This window comes from Enoplosus armatus, chromosome 20 (assembly GCF_043641665.1).
Source record: "Enoplosus armatus isolate fEnoArm2 chromosome 20, fEnoArm2.hap1, whole genome shotgun sequence".
Lineage (NCBI taxonomy): Eukaryota > Metazoa > Chordata > Actinopteri > Centrarchiformes > Enoplosidae > Enoplosus > Enoplosus armatus.
This window is the reverse complement of record NC_092199.1, coordinates 6,177,740-6,197,973: the sequence shown is the minus strand read 5'-3', so window position 1 is coordinate 6,197,973 and position 20,234 is coordinate 6,177,740. Positions and strand designations below refer to the sequence as shown.

The window sequence follows — 20,234 nt, the reverse complement described above, 5'->3', positions numbered from 1 at the left end:
CAAGCGGAAGTCACTGTCACGCCATGTTTACGGAAGACAGGTCGAGAAACTCATTCATGGATTTCACCTACGCGGTACATCCGTCGCTAAATTGACATTTTAAAGAATTTTATTTGGATTTTGTCTTTCGTCTTAGTCTCCCGGTGTAGATAGATACAGTCTCCATAATGTGGGACCATGAAATCAGAGCCATGGCGTCCACTCACGCCATCATCGCCGCCTCGGTGTTCATGGCGACCGTCCTACCTGCGGTGCTCGTGCCGGGCTTCTCGGTGTACGGCACTCACCTGCTGTGGCTCTATTCGGCGTCCGGTGCGGTCACCGCGGTCAGTGTCGCCGTCTTCTGGCTGCTCGGCATCACACCGCCCACCAAGAAGCACACACTGGGATACAAGGTGCAGACTTCCACTCATTGTGACTGTTTAACTTGTGGTGGTATTAGAGGGCTAACTGTGGCTGGAAACTGTTGAAATGTTAAAATACTGAATGTACTTGTAGTATGATAAGTAAAATTACTGACTGCCGGAAAGTTTAGTCCAGTTGTTCCCAAACAAGGGGTCACAAGGCAAGGGCAAGGCAAGTTTGTGTAGCACCTCTCAACAACAAGGCCATTCAAAGTGGCTTGAAAGACATTAACATAAGAAACACAAGACAATATAAAAAGACACATTTAAGTAGGATTTAAGAGCAAAATAGAAGATAAAGGTAAGCTAAAATACAATAAAGCAGGAGAATAGTTACAGTGCAGTGCAAGAAATGAAGAAGTAGTCCCAGGCAGTGGCAAACAGAAAAGTATTAAACGCTGGATTAACGGAGAGTTGGAGCAGATCTCAAGCGTTCTGTCTCATGGAGTTGTGATATGATTAATGTGGTGGGAAATAAGAAATCTCTATTCATATTTCTTGTGAAATAAGGGATAATTTGAGGCTCAAACAGGTATTTAAATGAAACTATGCAAGAAGTTTAGTTTTAGTTTAGGGTAGAAGACACTGCTTTTTTGTAAAGAGGTCATAAGTGAAATATCTTCAGTACTGTATTGTATTTAATAAGAAAAGAAAAGCAGGTATTTATTGGAAAAAAAGTCTGACTTCAGTTCACATAAACGTAGGCTTTGGCCACTTCACAAACCCAACTCAGACTTAACATGGCGTTAAGATTCAGCCTCCATTACTAGTACGAGTGTTTGATTAACTGAACCAGAAGTTCAGATAAATTAAATATATTTTGGACCGCATTTATTTTAAATGTCATACAGGTTAAACAATATTAAAATGATCTAAATCACCAAATTTAACATTTCACAAAAACTGTAAGTGGCATCACTTACAGTCACTTACAGTTTTTAACCCTAACCCTAACCCAAAATATATTTAATTTATCTGAACTTCTGGTTCAATTAAGATACCTATATTAGCAAAATAATTTTTTGCAGTTAGATAAGTTGATTAAAGTACTGTTGCAAACTCATCAGATAGACCTATGTGTGTCAATGTTTAGATTTGAATTTCAGATTGTGTCAAATGCCTTTTTATTCTTATTTTATTTGTATAGAAACTATTGGTGGTTTGAATGAACCTGCACGTCCAGCTACTTTTATCCAGGAAGTAGCCTAGAGAAACATTGTCCGAGGCTCCATCCGGCTTTTGCTCTTTCGTTTTTTTGTGAACTTTGTTTTTTATTTTCTTTAACTTTCTTCGCCTGTTTCTTTCTGCAGCTGTCCAGGTTGTTTCGTTCCTGTCTGTACTTCTTCCTGTCGTGCCTGTTCTTCCACACTGTGGTGGTTCTCTATGGAGCTCCGCTGATTGAGTGAGTTGCTGGTGAAGCTCATGTGCTGTACCTGTGTGTATTAATGTATGTATGATAGAGAGATGGACAACAGTGAAACAAAAATACAGATGGCAGTAAAGTATGACTTTTTGCTGTTTGCAGAGAGTAACTTAATCATAAATACATAATTTCTGTGTCTCAGATCGGCGTTAGAGACCTTCTCCCTAGCTGTGCTGCTGACCTCTCTAACCACACTGAGGTGTCTCTGTGTCCTCGGCCCCAACGTCCAGGCCTGGATACGAGTGTTCAGTCGGCATGGGTGAGCCTAAAATCTTATTGTCCTTCTGTCATGTGTTTCATGTGCTTGTCTCGTGTCTCTAGATTGAATATACTAACTGTCCTTGCTGTGCTCTGTCTCCGTCTCCAGAGCTATGTCTGTGTGGGACACCTGTCTACAGATTACAGTGGCCTGCACAGTGGTAGGAGCCTGGGTGGGAGCTTTCCCTATACCTCTGGACTGGGACAGGCCTTGGCAGGTCAGCACACACTGAAAATCCTCTCTGTTGAGAAGACATCTTTGTATTTTTATCTCTTTTTTTCTGTGAGGTTTGTTCATACGTGACTGTACAAACTAGTCGTAATTTGCTCGTTTCATCTTGATGAATGCCAGTGAGATTTCATCAATAACATAATCGATGCCCCTAAAACTGCCGTACAAGGCAGCCTGTTTCAGTAGTGCTACTAGACGACCCGAAACAACTAGAAAACATAAATAGTACAGTTCTTAATGGTGTGTCATCAGAGCAGCAACATGATTTGACACGAAGTTAGGTGCTAAAAAGTTGAGTGAGAGAATTTACCTAACAATGACTGAACTGTACAAGTTGCTGTGCCAAATATGCCAAAACAATCATAACATTAAAAAAAAACTCAGTAAACTGGAAAGCCATTATGATGATGGTGATATGGGAATAGAATATAATTTTATTTATTAAGTTTGTCTTAGTTGTATATTTTATTGTAGTTCCTTAACTCCAAATTCATTCAGATTAAGGCATTGTGATTTCTGATCAGATGAGACTGACAGTTCGTGAATTTTAAATCACTTGTACTCGCACTGCAACTTAAGGAAAGATATGTTCGTACCAGTGGTTCTTGCATGAGGCCCAATGTATCAGCAGATGTTTGTAAGAGGACAGACAGCTCTATTTTGTGGTAATTTATAACACTGGCTCTCAACCTGTGGGTCAGGACCACTCAAAGGAGTCGGAAGATAAATCTGAAGGGTCGTGAGATAATTAACAGGAGAGGAAAACATACAAAACATATCATACAGATGTTTTTGTTTTTTGCTTGTGAATTCATGAACAGTTAAACCTCCTCAGGCCTATAAAAGTATTAAATAAAGCACATCCTTAATATTGAGTTCCTGTAACTGATGTGCAACATTTAACAATAATAGGAGTATTTTTCTGTAATCATTTACCAGTCATCTTGTTTGCCTTCCACTGGCGCACAGCACATTTCCTCCACAGTTTCCTCTGTTAACAAGAAGCCAATTGTTTCCATTCATCACTGAACTGCATTAAATACAACCTCCCCGAGTATGAGATCATAATTCAACACAGTAACCATTAAAATTTTCTCTTTATTTCATTAGTTCAATTTTTTAAATGACAAAAAAGGAAAAGATTAAAATTATAATTGCAAAGGCAGCTCTCTTCAAAATGGCCAGAGGAAAAAGCAAATTAGAGGCAGACAGTGGTAATTGGAGCATAACTCTAGCTGACACTGGTGCTGTATTTTTCCTTTTTAGAAGTTCCTCTTTAAAATTAACTGGACATTACTAGAGGAAACATGCTTGTGGGGACAAAAAAGGATGAACTTATAATACTTAATAGTTTTAGCTCCTCTTGATGTATCAGTGCAACGCCGGGGTGTTTTATCACAATCGGACTCACTTGTCTTGCTTCTCATAGGTTTGGCCTGTTTCCTGCAGTCTGGGCGCTATGATTGGCTTCCTGACCGGGCTTGTTGCTGCTCCCGCGTGGATCCACTATCATCGCAAACAGCTCACATACAAGTGCAAGTGATGGACAGACATACGTTTGTGAGAATGTGACCATGAGGGTATTTCTTGTTCGTGTTCCTGCTGTGTTCCTTTAACTTCGTACTGATTATTTATTGGGAACATTCGCTCCGTTCGCTACCTGTAGGAAAGGTGATTTTGTAATAACACAAGACTTACTTTATGAGCAGCATTATTTTATAAGCATGGAGGCTGAATATGTTCCTGAAGATTTTTGACATGAATAAAGCGTTATTTCTTTCACAGTGTGCACTGTTTTTTGAATTTTTGTTTAGGAGTTCATAACTGATTTCCTCAACATCAGTGATTTGTTTCTGAATGATTGAATATAACCTCAAACCTATAGGTGGCACTGTTGGACCACCTCATGTATATAAATATATATGTGTGTGTGTGTGTGTGTTTCTATGTGATGGTGCAGAGAGATTAAATGAAGAGAAGAAATCAAGCCCCACTCTCATTTGCAAAGTAATACAAAGTAATCAGTATTATGGTTGGGTGGTCATTTATTGAAAGAGTCATGGGGAAAAGTTAGAAAATTAAAGACAAAGTGTAAACTTACTTCAAAGTGTACTTACACACACACACACACACCGTTCTGCACCTGAAGCTGACTGCTGATGAATACTGTTCCTTTTTAAACAACCATTAATCTTCCTCTCCCGCTCTCATTCTCCTTCCCCCTTTTCACGTCCTCAGGCGGCCATATTGATTCACTCTCATTTTAGGGACATTAATTTTCCTCCTTTCATGCCGCCCACATCTTTTGTTCTCCTCCGGAGCCAGTGAATACTTACATCCTCTGCGTCATGGCGTCAAGTTGCAAAGTAAATGAGGGATGTTGTGTGCAGACAGTCTAGACACTTGTAATACAATACAACTTAAGTAACTGTGCAAGAAAACAAAAGGAAATTTCTGTCATCTTTGCTGTGTGAAATCTACTGTTTTGTATTAGTGAGATTTGTGGACAGTTTCAGCACAGAGCCAGTGGCAGAGCAGTCCATTCACCCTGTGTTTGAACTTTTACAGAAGGTTGTTGCCAGGGAAAGGAAAGCCTGAAGGAAAAAAACATTTTCAAAAACCATACAGGGAGAGAGAGAATTGCAAAGCCCTTTAAATAGCCTACAACACCAATCAGAAGACCCTTTTCAAGCCTCAATCTCTCCCTCTATCTCTGATGAAATTCAGTCTGACCTCACGCTGTTTCCTCCATTACCCTTGTTCTCCTTTTTTTTTATTTTTCCCATTTTCCACCTCGGTTCTGATACATCATTACCTGTGGAGAGCAAAGGAACGGGCGAGCAGGGCCCCGGGAGAGCAAAGGGTGTGATTAAACTGATTTCTCCCTGATTTCACCTCCAACCTCCTTGTAGTGTGAATGTACTATATTTTTAGGACAGCTAAGGTGATTAATACCTGTCACATGTGGTGATTTTCAAGTGTCTCTTTTTGTACCTTGAGGTGTTATCGATGTACTTTGTAGACCTGAAATGTAGATGGAGTTGCTTTGTTCACTTGTGGTCGTTTCATCTGCTAGCCAAGCAGAAGGCTGTTCCCTCACAAACACTCACACACTCGCACACACAAAAGCGGCTGCTGCACAAATTGCTCTCCTCATTCAATCTCAGAGAACTTTATTTATTCAGTATTTGTTCTCAGGCTGTGCTATTGTGGCAGGGCATTGTGAAGAGAGGTAATTTGTCACTCCCGTCTCTCCCCTGCCTTTCCTGCAAGGCAGTTGTTGTGTTTGCAGAGCATTATGTTTCTGCATTGTTCCTCTGAGGAGGGAGAAACAGACAAGAGTTGCATATTCTGAATTAGGATGCATCCTCTGCTCTCTTTGGTGGATCATCCCAAATAAAACCTGCTTTAATCAATATTCTTTAAGGATAGCATTAAATCAAATGAGAACACAGATAATTAACACCCAGCTCTGCAGCTCTAAACAGCCTTTTAGCCTTTCTTAGATCATCTTGGTTTTACAGCCTGCAAATTAAATGTAAGGTTCAGTCTCACAGCTATTTTTATTATTAACTTATTAACTCTGTTTCCAGCTGCAGCTGTTTTCATCAAGCAAGTTCTGATTAACCCCCAGTGCACTACCAGCCCAGCAACAAACAGCAGACTGACGAAGCTAGCTAGTGATGAAGGTCAATAGCTAACAAAATTACAAGCCAGGACAAAAAACAGCAATGTGAGTGGGCAGAAATATGACACCAAATGAATGCTAATGTTGCTTGTGAAAAATTGTAATTAGTCCATTACTTTATGACCAAATACTTGCAAATCTAATGACATTCCCATTAGCCTCAGCTTGTGTTTACTGGCAGTTAGTACATGTTACCAAGCTAACACGCTAAACTAAGATGGTGAACAACATGGAAAATATTATCAGCATGTTAGTATTGTCATTGTGAGCATGCTAGCATTTAGCACAAAGCGACACTGTGCATAAGCACCGCCTGACAGAGCCACTCATCTGTCTTGTTATTTTGAAATATAACATTACATCAGCAAATCAGAAAAAAAAGCCTATTTTCACACAGCAACTTTCCAAATCTCCTACTCCTACAGGAGACGTAAACCAAAATACAAAGTGGCTTTGAGGAAGAAACAATAAACAGAAGAAGAAATAAAACAATACTGAGAGAAAGAACAAAATCCTAGCTCCCATGTAGAAATCAATATCCGTGTGCCTCCATCTCATCCTTTCGCTTAGGCATTAATGCCCTGCTTGAGGAAATATTTACTCAATTGTGATGAGTAGGCACTCCCAGTCCCTGAGAATAATTTTCTGTCCCATCATTATTGCCATCTGGGTCCAGTCCTTAAATAGATGATAGCTTACAGTCTCCTAAAATATAAAGTTGAGGACAGAATACAAACTGTGATTCACAATATAACAGTGAATCTTCATCCAGAGTTGTTGAATTATGGGGCATGTCCACTGTGCGTGTACTTGTGTAGCCTGATAACATTTTCTACTTTAAATGTTTAGTTTTGATCAAAAAATCTTCAATGTGTAGAATTTGAAAATTTCTGACTTCCTCTTACACTCCGCTGCCCCTAGTGGCCAAAAAAACGTTAATGCAGCTTTAAAATTAAAGGAGAAACTGTAAATGTTTGCATCTTAGTGTACAACTAGGGGAAGGGGTAAGTCATGGGTAAAAAGGATTCACTGTTTTCTATTTTAAAGGTTTACTTTGGGTCAGAATGTCCAAAAATAAATATGTTTACAGCCAGTACGTGTATGACTTCAAAAAAGACACTATGGCTAGCAATGCAAATTTAACCTGGAACACTAATAAAAGGGCTGAAAGCAACACGTAAACTTTCACCAATTTTCACCAGGATTGTGTTATATTTCTACAAAAAAACAATTCTACACATCCTGGCTTTGCATTGATCTGTTTCAAGAGGGGGGATTAGAGTGGGAAGGTAGTATGAGAGAACAGACGAGTGCCTCACAGTGCAAGATGTAAAGAGCTTCCTTGCGTACTCATCTGGTACTGCTGAGGAGTCACACCCATCCTCCATATAACAGCCTTCTTCTCACACTCTCATCCTCCCCCTCTTCACATGCCACTTGCTTCCTGTGTTTCCTCTTTTGCCCCTGGTTCCTGTGTTCACGCTCCCCCTTGGTGCGTGCTCCATTAACAGTTGGAGTGCTGTGTTATTGAGTGGTAAACATGTTATTGCGGAGCTCTCATGTCTCTCCTGTCAGGTCTATGAGCGACAACAAAAGAATCCATTGTTACTGAGGGACGCTCAAGTGAGCTGTCATGACGCAAGAAGGATGGGGGAGACAGAGGGGTGGAATTAAGGGGATGCTGAAGTATTCCTTAATGAAAAGCTGGTACGAGGTTTATTATCAAAACTAAATATTAGATGCATCTCATGACACGTCACTGCGTGCACATAATGATTATGTTCTTCTAAGAAAGGCTTTGTTGTGAGGATAGTGACTGAATAACTGAGAAAAGTAGCTTTAAAGGGAAAGACTGAGCAGAGACTTCCTTGTTGGAACATATGAACAGTACAAATACAGGTTTTTTTTTTTACACCTTTTTTACACCTTAAATTCAAGGAAATCACTTTGACTTTCTAGAGGACAGTTTCTCAGGTATGTTAAACCAGTGATTCCCAATCTGGGGGTCAAGACTCTCCAAGGGCTCTCAAAATAAATCTTTAGGGTCAAGAGATTCTTAGCCACGCTAGCTAACAACTATTGGATGGATTGCACTGCAACAAGATGTTTGGTAGAGAACATACTATGAATTATGAAAATGTTGGTGATCCTCTGACTTTTCATCCAGTGCCATCTTCAGACCTAAATTGCTCTTGTCTAATGCCAGCTAGACAGTTACACAAAAATAAAGACCGGGTAATTAACTCTAAAAGTTAGCCACCTTTGTCCCTGAGGCATGTTTCCATGGTTACAATCAATTACATGACTGGATTTGTGGTTTGTGAATGTAGTGTGAATAAGCAATGAATAGGTCAAGGTCCACACCTTTGTAAATATGGTTAGCTTATTCTACTGCTGTTAATTCAGACATTATTCAAATGATAATTCAATAAGGCACAGCACGTTTTCAGTTGGGAGTGAATGGAGCCTCACAGTTTGAAGATATAGCTTCATAGGCCAAGTGTTTAAAGAGTATTCATTTGCCCAGAATGGCAAATTAGTGCTATTCTACATAGTCAGGAACTTGAAATTAACATAAGCATCTACCTATTTATTAGATGTTAGCCATAATCAATATTTAGTAAAACCAGCCCAGAGTCTACAGCACACCTAGAGCATTTTTCAGCAGAAATGTTAATCATTGTAGATTTAATACCAGTCACCAGTAGCTCACAGCTGGAACACATCTGCAGGTAAGTTGCTTTGTAGGATGGGATGTTCTGGAGTAAGATACTCTTCAAATGATGCAAGGTGTCTTTATTTATTAACAGTACTCATTATTTTCCCCAGAAGGTCAAATTTGTTTGACTTTGGTCTTGACTTGGTTTTGACTTTGAATTTTAAGTCGGTGCTATCATCAATTATCCATTATAAGGTTTTCCTCAGGGTGTGAGTATTGATGGCATATCTTAATAAATAAAACTCTTGCATCCATTCTGTCCATTCATTTTAAAAACCTTTTTAGGTCAGGTCTAGAAACTTTCTTTAGAAAGAAAATGTCAAAGGTATTAATGCATACAACTAAAGTCTTCATATACCCTCAATCTACACTGCAGTCAGAAAGTATTTGGACAGTGACACATTTTTTGTTGTGTTGGCTGTGTACTCCAGCAAATTAGATTTGAAATCAAACTGGCTATGAGTTTTATGTTCTGACTTTCAGCTTTATGACCCGTGGGTGTTTTTGACTGTACAGTGAAAGAACAGTGTAGGAACTGTAGTGATGGCAATGTTGGTTCACCAAATATTTCTCATTTTGAAGCTTATACTTTTGTAAAATTCTGAATGCAGGACTTTTACAACAGAAAGACCCTGTTCCTGTACTAGTATTATGTTGTCCATGTCAACCTACTATTTCTGCCTGAAAATATCAATAAAAATGAAGTTGCAGAAGAAAAAAAAACATCACACACATCAAGGCAGGAGAGAAAATGCGATTGTCATCAGTGTTACAGCAGCTTGATGTGGGACTGCCAACGTGTCTGTCTGAAACAACCTCCCTCCCTCCCTCCTCGTCTCCAAACTCGGCAAGAAGCATCTGACATCACACCAGGGCCCACACATATAAATACTGTATGAGACGGTACTCAAGCCAAGTGAGCAGCAGCTATGTTCCAGACGGGGTGTCTCCATCATGCTTGCTCCCTCTCGCACACACATGCTTATCACTACGCCACCACAAGCCTGTTGAAAGCTGTGAGCATAAAAAGCAATCTTTACGTCTCCGCTTCTATTTTGGCATCTGTAAGAGCCGAGAGAGAAGATGCAGCTCTCTGCACCCTATAGACAATTTCATACGTGATGTCCGTACATCTGTCGGTTGATTGGCAATAATGACACCTCTGCTACAGTGAGTGCTATTTCAGTGACATATAATAATAGATATAGAGTTGAAGACAAACAAAAAGGAAAAAAAAAGACGATCTTTTACATTTGTTTCCCCTCAATATTTATTCATTTAGACATCTTTTTTACAAAGAAGACAGACATTATTATTGTTATCATTGGTGTGATGTTCTGGCAGCGATTCATTCTCATCTAAGAGTCCCAAGAGGTGGCGTGGCGAGGCAAAGGCAGATGGAGTCTGGGAATGTTGGGTCGATGCATTGCAGCAGAGACATGTCAGAGGTGTTATAGAAGGATCCTGGGTTCGTGTTGGTCACTTGTTGCTGGGCTGGGCTGCAATGTAAAGAGCCACCAGACAGTAGAGAGCGCCTCCTACAGTGAGAGCCATGGTGGTGCGGTACAGTAGCCTGTCGGGGACTCCGCGCTTCAGATGAATGGGGATGCCGTCTGACGTCTGAGAGAAGACGAAGCAGGAGGGGGCAGGAAGGCAGGGGAGGGTTGGAGCAAGAAAAAAATTTGGAATTAAATATAAAAAATAAATAATGAAGTTGTAGCAGAAAGTACAGAGTATTCTCAGCAACATGCTGTGTAAGATAGGCCACAACATTTTCAATTGTTTGGGTCAGAACTCCATGTTCCTGCAACTATTTATCTATTTTTCTGTCCTTTATACAAACACAATAAAAAAACATTCAAACGTTTTCATAGTGAAAGACTGTCCCTGAAACTTTTGATTGAAAAAACTAAAATGATAGTCTAATCATAAGAAAGAAGGTTTTCTCAAGTTTAATTTGCTTTGGAAGGCCAGAGTTTCTTTCCGAAGTGTCTGTCTGGAACATCTTCGCTTTGATAAAAAATGTTCTTGCAATTAGAAAACTGCAGTAGTCAATATTGTGTTTGAGTTATTGCTCTGCCCTCACTGCCTCTGGTGTGATGAATACTGAGGGGGGGAGCAGGAAGCCATTAAGAACACAGTGAAATAAATACCAGTCATCGCCTAAAGCTAATAAATCTTTGCTCTAACGTTTGACCCATGAGACATCCATTTTCCAGTCATGAACGCTTACTATGGAGACTTCTTTGAATCTGATTCACTGTGAAAACTGTATTAGTGGAAAAAAGATCTTCTTGTTGTGACTAAGACTGATGCCTATTTCATTCGATGTTCTTCATTACCTGGAATATCCTCTGGAGGTCAGGAACCCTGTTTGTCCCCAAGTACTCCACCGTGGCCCCGGCCTCTGACACCACCTTGGTGGGTGTGGCAAAGATCATGGTTGGGGACTCTGCTGGCACACCTGGCCTCAGCCCCTGAACAAAACAGTCACAATGGTCACAATAATGCACAATTGTATTCAACGCCAGTAATACATCTTTACAGTACCTACAGTAAAAATTCACCACCTGTGCAGGTCAATCAGCTGACCTCAGCATCAGGCATCAAGATTTTATGTGATTTTTAAGGTCACAAAAGACAGACAATACTGGGTTTCTCACAGTTTGAAAACCTCCAGAGGAAAGAGACAACAAGGTAGTCAAGTTCCTGTGAAAACCTTTTTCCTAAACTAGGATTTTCTGACAGTAATAATCAACAGAAAATACTGTACTGTACTGTACTGAGCTCAACGCTGCTGCATAAATACAAGTGATTGCATGAGTACTTGATTAATCTCATTTCGCAAGTTATGCCTCCACCTGTGAGACTGTTTAAGTGCCTACTTAGATTATTCAAGAGCACCTCAAGTAGCTAACTACAGTGTGTTAACATCAGTAACTATTTTTTGCGCTCCCTGTTGAGAGCAGCCAGACCTTTTTACACTTTTTACACATTTTCAGACACACTTTGTCCCTAGAAAAGAATAAAAACAGAGAGAGACTAGTCTTTCTTGTAGGCATTTTGCTGTATTCTTTTGGCATGTGATCATTTCACACCCTGAAATCTTAAAATTCTAGATCAGAGTGATTTGGACCAGCATCATAGCAATTTAGCTGTATGAGTCAAAGGAAATTATCATTAGCTTCTTATCCACCTTGGGTTTGAAACATACTGGGAGACCCATTACCTTGTTGGACTGTGGAGGCAGAAGGTGTGGGAGCGGGGAAATTAAATCTGACATATGAAAATGCAGAGGCACTGCCAGCAGATTATTTTTACTTGCTTAACTAAAAATGATCACAGCAGGAACTCATCTTTGTGTGTTATACCAGAAATACAGAGACGAATCATCTTTTCTTTCTGTAGCTTGTAGCAGTTTCCTGAAGGTGTGACTCTAAGTGTGAATGTTGTCTGTATTTATTAACCTTTTGGCAGACTAACAGCCTTTCTATCGCTCTGCCAAGTGTGTGCTGGTAGAGGAGACCCTTGATGGATAGACTGAGTTGAGGTCACATGACCAGCTTTTAAAAAGATGAGAATTGGGAAAAGCTGCAGCTGCCACAATATTACAGTTGTCGTTGTAAAAAGAGTCTGTGTCAACAACTGCTGGAAAAGGCAAGATTTTCTTTTTTTTTCTTCTTCTAGACTTTCTACCCTATATCAGGAATCAGCAGCTAGGTTCAGCCATGGGCTTGTAGTTTTCAGCATTGTTCATTTGGCACATATGTTTTACAGGCATGTAGGGAATGCAGGCCTATATGTTTAATAGGTTTTGTTTGTTTAATTGTTTAAGAATAACACAGATGTATCAAACTATGTGTGTGCATATGTCATTTTTGTCATTAGTAACCAGGGGCTAAGGTTTAGGGGTATATTCCTATAACCGCTTCTCGAATCTTTCATTCACAATCTCTCTCAGATAGTCTCTTTTGCCTCTTTGAGACACCACATGCATCTGCAAAGAAAACAACTGGTGACCAGGGAACAAAATTAACGTTTTTCTCCACCGGCCAAATGGCTAGTGAATGTTTAAATTTTACCAGCCACTTAATAGATTGCCATTGGGTTTTTTTTTGGCTGGTGAGTGAAGCAAAATCTACCAGCCACTTGCATATTTTACAAGCATTTGGCTGGTGGCTGATGCTAATTTTGTGCCCTGTTGGTGAGGTAAACAAACACGTGCTAATGTAGCTATATTAGAAACATTATTCTTCCAACAAAAAATAACTTGGATGCTGGACAACTTCCAAACTGAGACACAGGAGAGCTTGAAAGTTGCCTAACCCATTTTCACATGAATAACAAGGAGGCTGCAGTGTAAAGGACAGAGGAGCAATAATAAAGGTCACATCTGGCAGATGCTATGAGAGGCCACTGAATTTCGAAATTGGCTGTTAAGTCACATGAAGGCCAGATCCACAGATAGGAAATAACCTTTCAGGATAAAAGGTTAAATAGAGGTTCTGTGATAAGGCAGCGATGAAAAGGGGGAATTAAATCTCCAAAGGAAGAAAGAAGGAAAGGCCACTGCCTCTTTACGGTTTGAACGTTTTCCCACGTTACTTTATAAAAACTACACATGACTTTATGCAACACATTTGGAGAATTAAATAGCTGAGTTAAAGTTCAGATGAAGATAGCTGTAACGTTTAGCGTTAGCTAGCTACCGTGTAATAAGACAGGAAACGACCGTTAATAACTGTTATTGTTCAACCGAGAAAACACGTCAAAAACTGGGCCACGTTTGATAATTAAGACACACAACTAATTGTACATTTAACTGCAATGGAGCGCGTTAAATGTCTTCACGTGAATCTAAAAACAGCTACAGTGAAGACAATACTGGGTCGTTATCCAACACGTTGATATGAAGGTCATCCCCAGCGGTTACCGACTCGGTCTCCCACCGACACACCACCTCCCGGGCTCACCTGAGGGTTGTAGGCGGCCGTAGGAGCAGACCCCGTCAGTTTCTGGGTAAACCCGCTGAACTTGTAGTACATTTTACTGTTGAAGGACGGAGAAAGGTGTCATCCACAACAAAATCAACCGGTTAAGGGTCTTCCTGCTGCGACCGTCGAGGGAAAGTGACGTGCTTGTCAGCTGACTCAATGCTGCCTGTTTAAAATTCAAGAGGAGCTCTAGAAGAGGCGTGTATGGTCTTTGTAAACTACGCTAAAACTATCTCAGAAGATCCAAAAACGTTAAATTCACAAAAATGATAGAGACCTGATAGATAATGATGGATAATGTTAATAATAACGTTGTAAAAGAGCACTGTCTTCAACTCTAACATTTTTTAGGACAAAGTCATTATCACACATGTTCAGGTGTAAATTAAAATATTAAATATATTTTTCCTGAAAAATAAGCAGAGGATACTGGCTGTTTTTTAAGCCCCCAATTATGTCTGCAGGTCTCCCCCTCAGTCTGCATACAACCTCAAAAATCTCCACCAACAGAAGGTCAGAACAGCCATGATGATAACAAAATAGGTTTTGGAAAGTCCCCCATCCCCAGTGGAAGTTACACCTTTGGTAAATTCTCATGGCAGATATGAAAACATTTCATGTGCATTGTGAACATCTTTGTCCACATGTAATTTTCTCTGTCTCTTTCCCCCAGGTTGAGTTCACTTGTATTCACTGCATGTCTTGTATTATGTGTTAAATAAAGAGTCCACACCATCCTCTGAGACTAAATTAACGACTGGGGAAACATTTCAAAGTAGCTAAATGTTGTAAAACATTTGATCAATAAAGTAAGTGATGAATTTAGCCATTTGCCTCTTAAAAGACTTAATTTATACTATAAATTAACAGATCCACAGAGGATGCCATCTCCAAGGAACACTGAAGCTGGGCTGGCAGCTTGTGGTGAAAAAACACCTTACTAAGACATTAAAATTGTTTTTCCTTTAATTTGTCACCCTTGTGTGTATTTCGATTTAACATAGGTATATATGATACTGAATGTGCTGAGTACTTTGTGAACTAGACTGTGGCTGATGAGTGCACTGAATGCCCTTGCCAGGGGGCTCAGGTGTTCCTCACACTGAACGTTACGTCCCATTGCCTGGAGGGCACCTCGAGGTGTAAATAATGCCGTCACTTCACGATTTATCAAGCTTCATCTGCCAAAAAATGCCTTATCCACTTCTCTAGGTCACACTGTGTGGCATTAACTCATTTAGTTCATTGAGAGGGTTATTTTAGGTTACGAACGAGTGATATGAAAACCCAAGATCAATATTCCAACACTGTGATGATGGAGTCTGATGACACTTAAATGTGACCATTTTTATGGTACAGTTTGATTTGTAATAGGTGATTACACATTCAAAGACATTTTGCTGGGAGTAATTTTATTATAAAAGCTCATACATTGATCACATTAATAACAAGTTCATCGTCCACTGATGAAAAACTTTTGATTGATGGTTTCAATCAGGCCTGGCCAATATTCACTGGGCTATAAGCTATGCCATGAGTTGAAAATGATGTATTGTTAACAAGATAATAAAATATTTACTATCTTTCATTTTTGTGACTGTTATACTACTTAAAAAGCACATTGATAACAACATACTCTGATACTGATACTAAACTCATATAAGGCTGCAACATTTATGAGGAAATAACAAATGTAGAGTTTAAATTGAAGGACAGACAGATAATGAACAGACTTATTAATTGTTTAATTTCCTTTGCAACAGAAGAGCAAGGAGCTTGATGTGTGTGTGTGTGTGTGTGTGTGTGTGTGTGTGTGTGTGTGTGTGTGTGTGTGTGTGTGTGTGTGTGTGTGCATGTATGTGCATGTGTGTGTAAAAATTGGCTGAAGGCAACAGGAGGAAGAGGAGAGGAGATGCAGAGAAAGGCTGTTGTGTGGGAGAGGTGTTGACTTGTTTGTTTGGATCATGTGTCTCTTCAACAAATCATATCATCTTGGCAAACCATGAACAGGGCAAAACATGTCTGAATCACGAATGTCAGAACCATCATCTGTGACATCCTCTACTGTTCTTTTTTTTTTTTTTTTTGTAGTAATTTCAACTAATTCCTGTGATTTTCTCAATAATCGCAGAGCAAAAATGCCAGCGTGCCAGCCAGGAGGTGTGCGTGGATGTGGCTTATTTGTGTGCGCACAAATCAACCACCATAATGATTGACATGTTGGAGGATGAGGTTGCCTTGGAGACGCAGAAACACAAAATGCCTCACATTCACTCACAAATGGAGGAGCAATACACACTCCATCTATTCATTATTTGTGCTCGGGCTTGCTCCACATTCTGTCATTTTTGTACCATTATCTTTTATCCTCCATTTCACACTCCATCTGCCCTGTCATATCTGTCGCCCCTTTATTTGTCTGCCACCTCGGAGTCCTTGCTGACCTGTCTCCATATTTCATTATCCCTGGCTTAAGCCCCTCCTACACACTAAGCCCTCTGTGTACCCCTACTCCATCCCCACTTTGCACTCACTTGTTCACTCCTTCTCTATATTTCACAGGTTTAACAGAATGCATCTAGGTCACACATCAATCTTGTGTAACTTGTACCATCTGGGCGCAAAGCTTAGACAAAGTGAAAGGCTGACAGCCAGACAAACAAAAACAGCACTTGATGCAGCACACACACAAAAAAAGCAGCCGTCTCTGCCAACGTTGTAACCATGGGAATACAGTGTAAACAGCAGCCACTGTCAAAACTGGATTGACTGCGCCTGTGTGTGTTAAATAAATTATTAAGTGTCTATTCTTCTTCCCAAGTGATGTTGTTAAGGAGACAGGCGCACAGCATGCTGGTTGAAGACGATGATTGGAGATCATCAACACAACAGGCAGGGACACGACGGGGCAAATAAAATCAGGTGCAGCTCAGGCAGGAAACAGGGCAGGGCACAAAGTTGATCATTATTTCACAATGGGCTCAGCAGGGTCCACTGGTTTGTTGAGTTTCTTTTGGATGTAGGCAGAGGTGGTTTGGTACAAATGCATGTTCATTGCAGGATCTCCGCTGACAGGCTGCGTGCGTATCTGGCAGAGCGGAGTTTGAGTTCATGGTAGCACTGTACAAAACTGTGGTAGATGAATGTGATGGGCAGCGCCAAGAGAACAATGCCGCTCACTACACACATCCCCCCGAGCACCCGTCCCCCAATCGTCACAGGGTACACATCCCCGTACCCCACCGTCGTCATGGAGATGATGACCCACCAGGCGGCTGCCGGGATGCTGGCGTAATCCGGGTTCTGCATTTCCAAGTCCAAGCCGTGCTCCAGCAGCTGGGCCAGGGCGCTGTATATCGCCATGGCAACGCAGACAAACACCATCAGCATGACCATCTCCCGGTAGCAGCGCGTGAGCGTCAGCCCCAATGTCTGCAGGCCCAGAAAGTGTCTGGCCAGCTTCATGAGCCAGAACACTCGCATCATCCTCAGCACCCGCAGTATCACCCCAACAACCCCAAGCCCGGCACTTGGCATCCCTGCCCGGGCCATCGCCATGGTGACATAGTAGGGGGTGATGGCAATCACATCGATGATGTTTAGCGGCCTGCGGAGGAAGTCCCACTTGTTTCTGGCCACCAGAAAGCGCACTATGCACTCTGCTGTAAACCAGCCAATACACACTGCCTCCACTATCCTACAGAGAGGAGAGGAGAAAAATTAGTCGAACTGACTGTAAACAGGAAATGGCAGAGGAGCTACAGAGCGATATGGATGATATGAGGGACTGTTTGGCAACCAGTAAATGTGAGGAAGAAGGAAGCAAAGCGGGGGTGAAATGAATGATGGGAAATAAGAAAGACGTCTGACGCAACTCAGGGTTGACACGAGTAAACAAAGACAGGAGGACAGATATACAGTAAGGACAGAAGACTAGAAGATTTCCAGGAAACTGCACAGAAGGAGGGATTAAAAACCTTCAAAGAGAGAGTGTGACACAAACACAGACACGATTACCTCATTGATTAGCACAGCAAAGGCAATCAAACTGAATTAGAGTGAGGTGGTGCTTATATTTGACACAGGAGCAATCAGGCCAAACAAATACCACAGAGTCTAAGGATAACTACATCAGCACAATTTGACCAAACCAAATTATAGAGCAACTGAGAGAATTTCATCATCGAATGTCATGAAACAAAATTGGAATCCGTTTGACCGAGAGTATAAACTACTCTTTTCGGTGATTACCTAACCACTGCAACCGATCCAAAACTATGTCCAGCCGGAGTGAACATAACCTAGCCTTATATAGAGAAAGGCCTCAGGCTTCCCAGAGAGGATCGGCTGTGGAAATGTGGACAGAGAGGTGCACTTTTCCATCTTGCATTCAAAAGAGTGAAGCCAAAAGAACAGCCCAAAAGCTGACTTAGATAGAAGGTGATTCCTGTAAGTGGCTTAATTCATTTTTGTTTGCTTACACTAATTTATAATCCCTCAGCACACCTTCTTCTTTCAGCTCATTAGGATACCTGCTGCAATATTATGAATCTGGCATTTACCGGATATGTTTGTCCTTCTTGTGTACTGTGCAATGTAAACTAACCAAGCCAATAAAGATATTCAAATGAAGTGTGAAGAGGAGGTGGGGAGACTCAGGAGGAAGACAGCACAAAGACAGGCTTTCTGTACGCTACACTTTTTGTAGATAATATGGATTGGTTATTGATTGGCTTCCTTGGGAGCTTCTCTGACATGTGAGGGTCCTAATGTTTAATGTGCTGCCTGAAACCTGTCACTGTGCTGTATTGACTTAAGTGGCCGTCAATTCTCTAAACGCAAGGACAAAGTTTTGACCCTTTTATAGTAAAAAAAAAAAAACGAAACATCATATTAGGACTGAAAAAGCTGGGATAGGAAAAATGCCTTAATGCATCAACCTACTGGGTAATAAATGGATAGTGCGCAGTGAGTTTGACCGCTGCCTTGAACTCATGCAGGCGCTCCTATGAGATGTGTCTGTGAGTGTGTTTATTTAGTCTTTACACTTTTACGCACCAGATTTTACAGCATAGTCTCACTTGTATATCCGCACACATTGCGCCTAAACATTTATCAGCATCCTCATGAAGGGGCCCCTTCTGTTCCTCTAAACTTAGCTGACCCTTGACTATCGCCTACCTGTGCTCTTCCACTGTATTTCTCTTGGCTGTATCCCAGTCCGGCAGGGTGCTAGCGCACAGCATTATCATAGAAACGATCACAAAGATCACGGACACTGAAGCCAAAAGCTGCGCCGCAAGCGAAGAGTTGGGCTCCTCAAATGCCTTGCGCATCTTCTCGACCCATCTAGCGCGACCGGTGAGCTCAGTCCGTTGCACCGACTTGCCCGGGCTCTGGGACCCATCCTCCGACACTCTGATGTCTGCCTCGGATATACTGTCCAGTCCGATCTCGGACATCCTGTCATCCAGGCGCTTCTGGCAGCAGGAGTCCAAGTGCGCGCTCTCCAGTCCCCAGTAGAGCATCTCTGTGTAGAAGGACAGCTCACACACTCCGGGGACAAAGCGGAGTTTACCGGAGCGCACGTAAAGCATGATGAACACGAAAGCCTGCGCGTGGCGGTCGAAGAAAAACTCATTCCGGTCCCGGTCGTAGTCGTCGCACAGTTCAAGAACCTCTTTCTCGGTTGCGCAGGCATGCAGACGGCTGACGCGCCGGAGAGGGAAATCCCTGATCACCTCACGGGTGAAGGCGTACCGGGTTCCCCCTACGTTGAGCACGCAGATGCTCTTCCCGAACTTCATCTTGTCAACCTGTAACTAAAACTCCTCTTCACCGTCCATCCCCCCTTCCATAACAGCAGTTTGGACACTTGGGGGTCCCACAGTCTGCCCCGTCCCCCCGGGGCGTGGTTCGCTCTGTGAGTGGAGGTGGCCCTGCGCTGAGCTCCGTGGCTGATGGAAACTATTCCCTCTGTCCCTCACTCCTCTTCTTCTCCCTCTGTAGCCTGTACAGAGACTCTCCACCCCAGTCAGGGGGAGCCAATCCTATCAATGATGTCACATGCGCGCGCTCACGGGCGCACGCACGAACAGAGGAAAAACTCATACAGGGAAACTATGGAGCCTAATGTAACACACATGTATCTCCAAAGTAGATGCTGTCCCCTTAGATATAGAATAGTATATTTTTATGGGTGGATCCTACAGTTTATTCCCCTCCCCCTAACACACGGAAGCACATTCAAAATCAATAAACATGACCAAAACTTTCTAAGGATTTGTGGTAAGTTATGATATAATATTATTATAAGTTGTCAAGACCTCTCGCAGTATCCTATAATATTCATATATTTAAAAGTGTAATGATATTTGTATGGTCACCTGCTAAATATACATTACAATTATGGTTGCATCTGGAATAAATTACGCACACATTGTTTATTCAAAATATTCTCAAGTATGGTTTTAAGGGTAATGGTGTTAGTGTGTATGCGCGTGCACAAGCGTGTGT

The 20,234-nt window shown here is 41.5% G+C and overlaps 3 protein-coding genes across 4 annotated transcripts; 1 reads left to right on the top strand and 2 right to left on the bottom strand.

Annotated features, from left to right (window-relative positions):
• Positions 1-167: 167 nt before the first annotated feature.
• pigf (phosphatidylinositol glycan anchor biosynthesis, class F) lies at positions 168-4,101 on the top strand. Its single transcript, XM_070927547.1, has 5 exons — positions 168-395; positions 1,715-1,806; positions 1,970-2,086; positions 2,195-2,303; positions 3,747-4,101. The coding sequence occupies exons 1-5, from the start codon at positions 168-170 to the stop codon at positions 3,858-3,860; spliced, it is 660 nt and encodes a 219-aa protein (XP_070783648.1). The 3' UTR covers positions 3,861-4,101.
• A 5,868-nt stretch (positions 4,102-9,969) lies between these two features.
• cox7a2l (cytochrome c oxidase subunit 7A2 like) lies at positions 9,970-13,831 on the bottom strand. Of its 2 annotated transcripts, XM_070927120.1 has the most exons (4): positions 13,698-13,831; positions 12,282-12,287; positions 11,067-11,213; positions 9,970-10,344 (listed from the first exon to the last, which is right to left on the bottom strand). In XM_070927120.1, exons 1-4 carry the CDS (start codon positions 13,767-13,769, stop codon positions 10,204-10,206), a joined length of 366 nt encoding a protein of 121 aa, XP_070783221.1. In that variant the 5' UTR covers positions 13,770-13,831; the 3' UTR covers positions 9,970-10,203. The 2 variants fall into 2 exon arrangements, with proteins under 2 accessions (XP_070783221.1, XP_070783220.1); XM_070927119.1 differs by lacking the exon at positions 12,282-12,287 and having other exon boundaries at positions 11,067-11,201.
• A 1,593-nt stretch (positions 13,832-15,424) lies between these two features.
• Positions 15,425-19,525, bottom strand: kcng3 (potassium voltage-gated channel, subfamily G, member 3). The gene is made up of 2 exons (XM_070927122.1): positions 18,900-19,525; positions 15,425-17,415 (listed from the first exon to the last, which is right to left on the bottom strand). Exons 1-2 carry the CDS (start codon positions 19,523-19,525, stop codon positions 16,770-16,772), a joined length of 1,272 nt encoding a protein of 423 aa, XP_070783223.1. The 3' UTR covers positions 15,425-16,769.
• Between the last annotated feature and the right edge of the window lie 709 nt (positions 19,526-20,234).

Coding starts and splice junctions, on each gene's coding strand:
- pigf (XM_070927547.1), top strand. CDS start 168: ATGTGGGACCATGAAATCAGAGCCATGGCGTCCACTCACGCCATCATC. Junction 1,807..1,969: donor TATGGAGCTCCGCTGATTGA/GTGAGTTGCTGG, acceptor TCTGTGTCTCAG/ATCGGCGTTAGAGACCTTCT. Junction 2,087..2,194: donor CGAGTGTTCAGTCGGCATGG/GTGAGCCTAAAA, acceptor CTCCGTCTCCAG/AGCTATGTCTGTGTGGGACA.
- cox7a2l (XM_070927120.1), bottom strand. CDS start 13,769: ATGTACTACAAGTTCAGCGGGTTTACCCAGAAACTGACGGGGTCTGCT. Junction 10,345..11,066: donor ACCTCCAGAGGATATTCCAG/GTAATGAAGAAC, acceptor GTCTTCTCTCAG/ACGTCAGACGGCATCCCCAT.
- kcng3 (XM_070927122.1), bottom strand. CDS start 19,525: ATGAAGTTCGGGAAGAGCATCTGCGTGCTCAACGTAGGGGGAACCCGG. Junction 17,416..18,899: donor AATACAGTGGAAGAGCACAG/GTAGGCGATAGT, acceptor TCCTCTCTGTAG/GATAGTGGAGGCAGTGTGTA.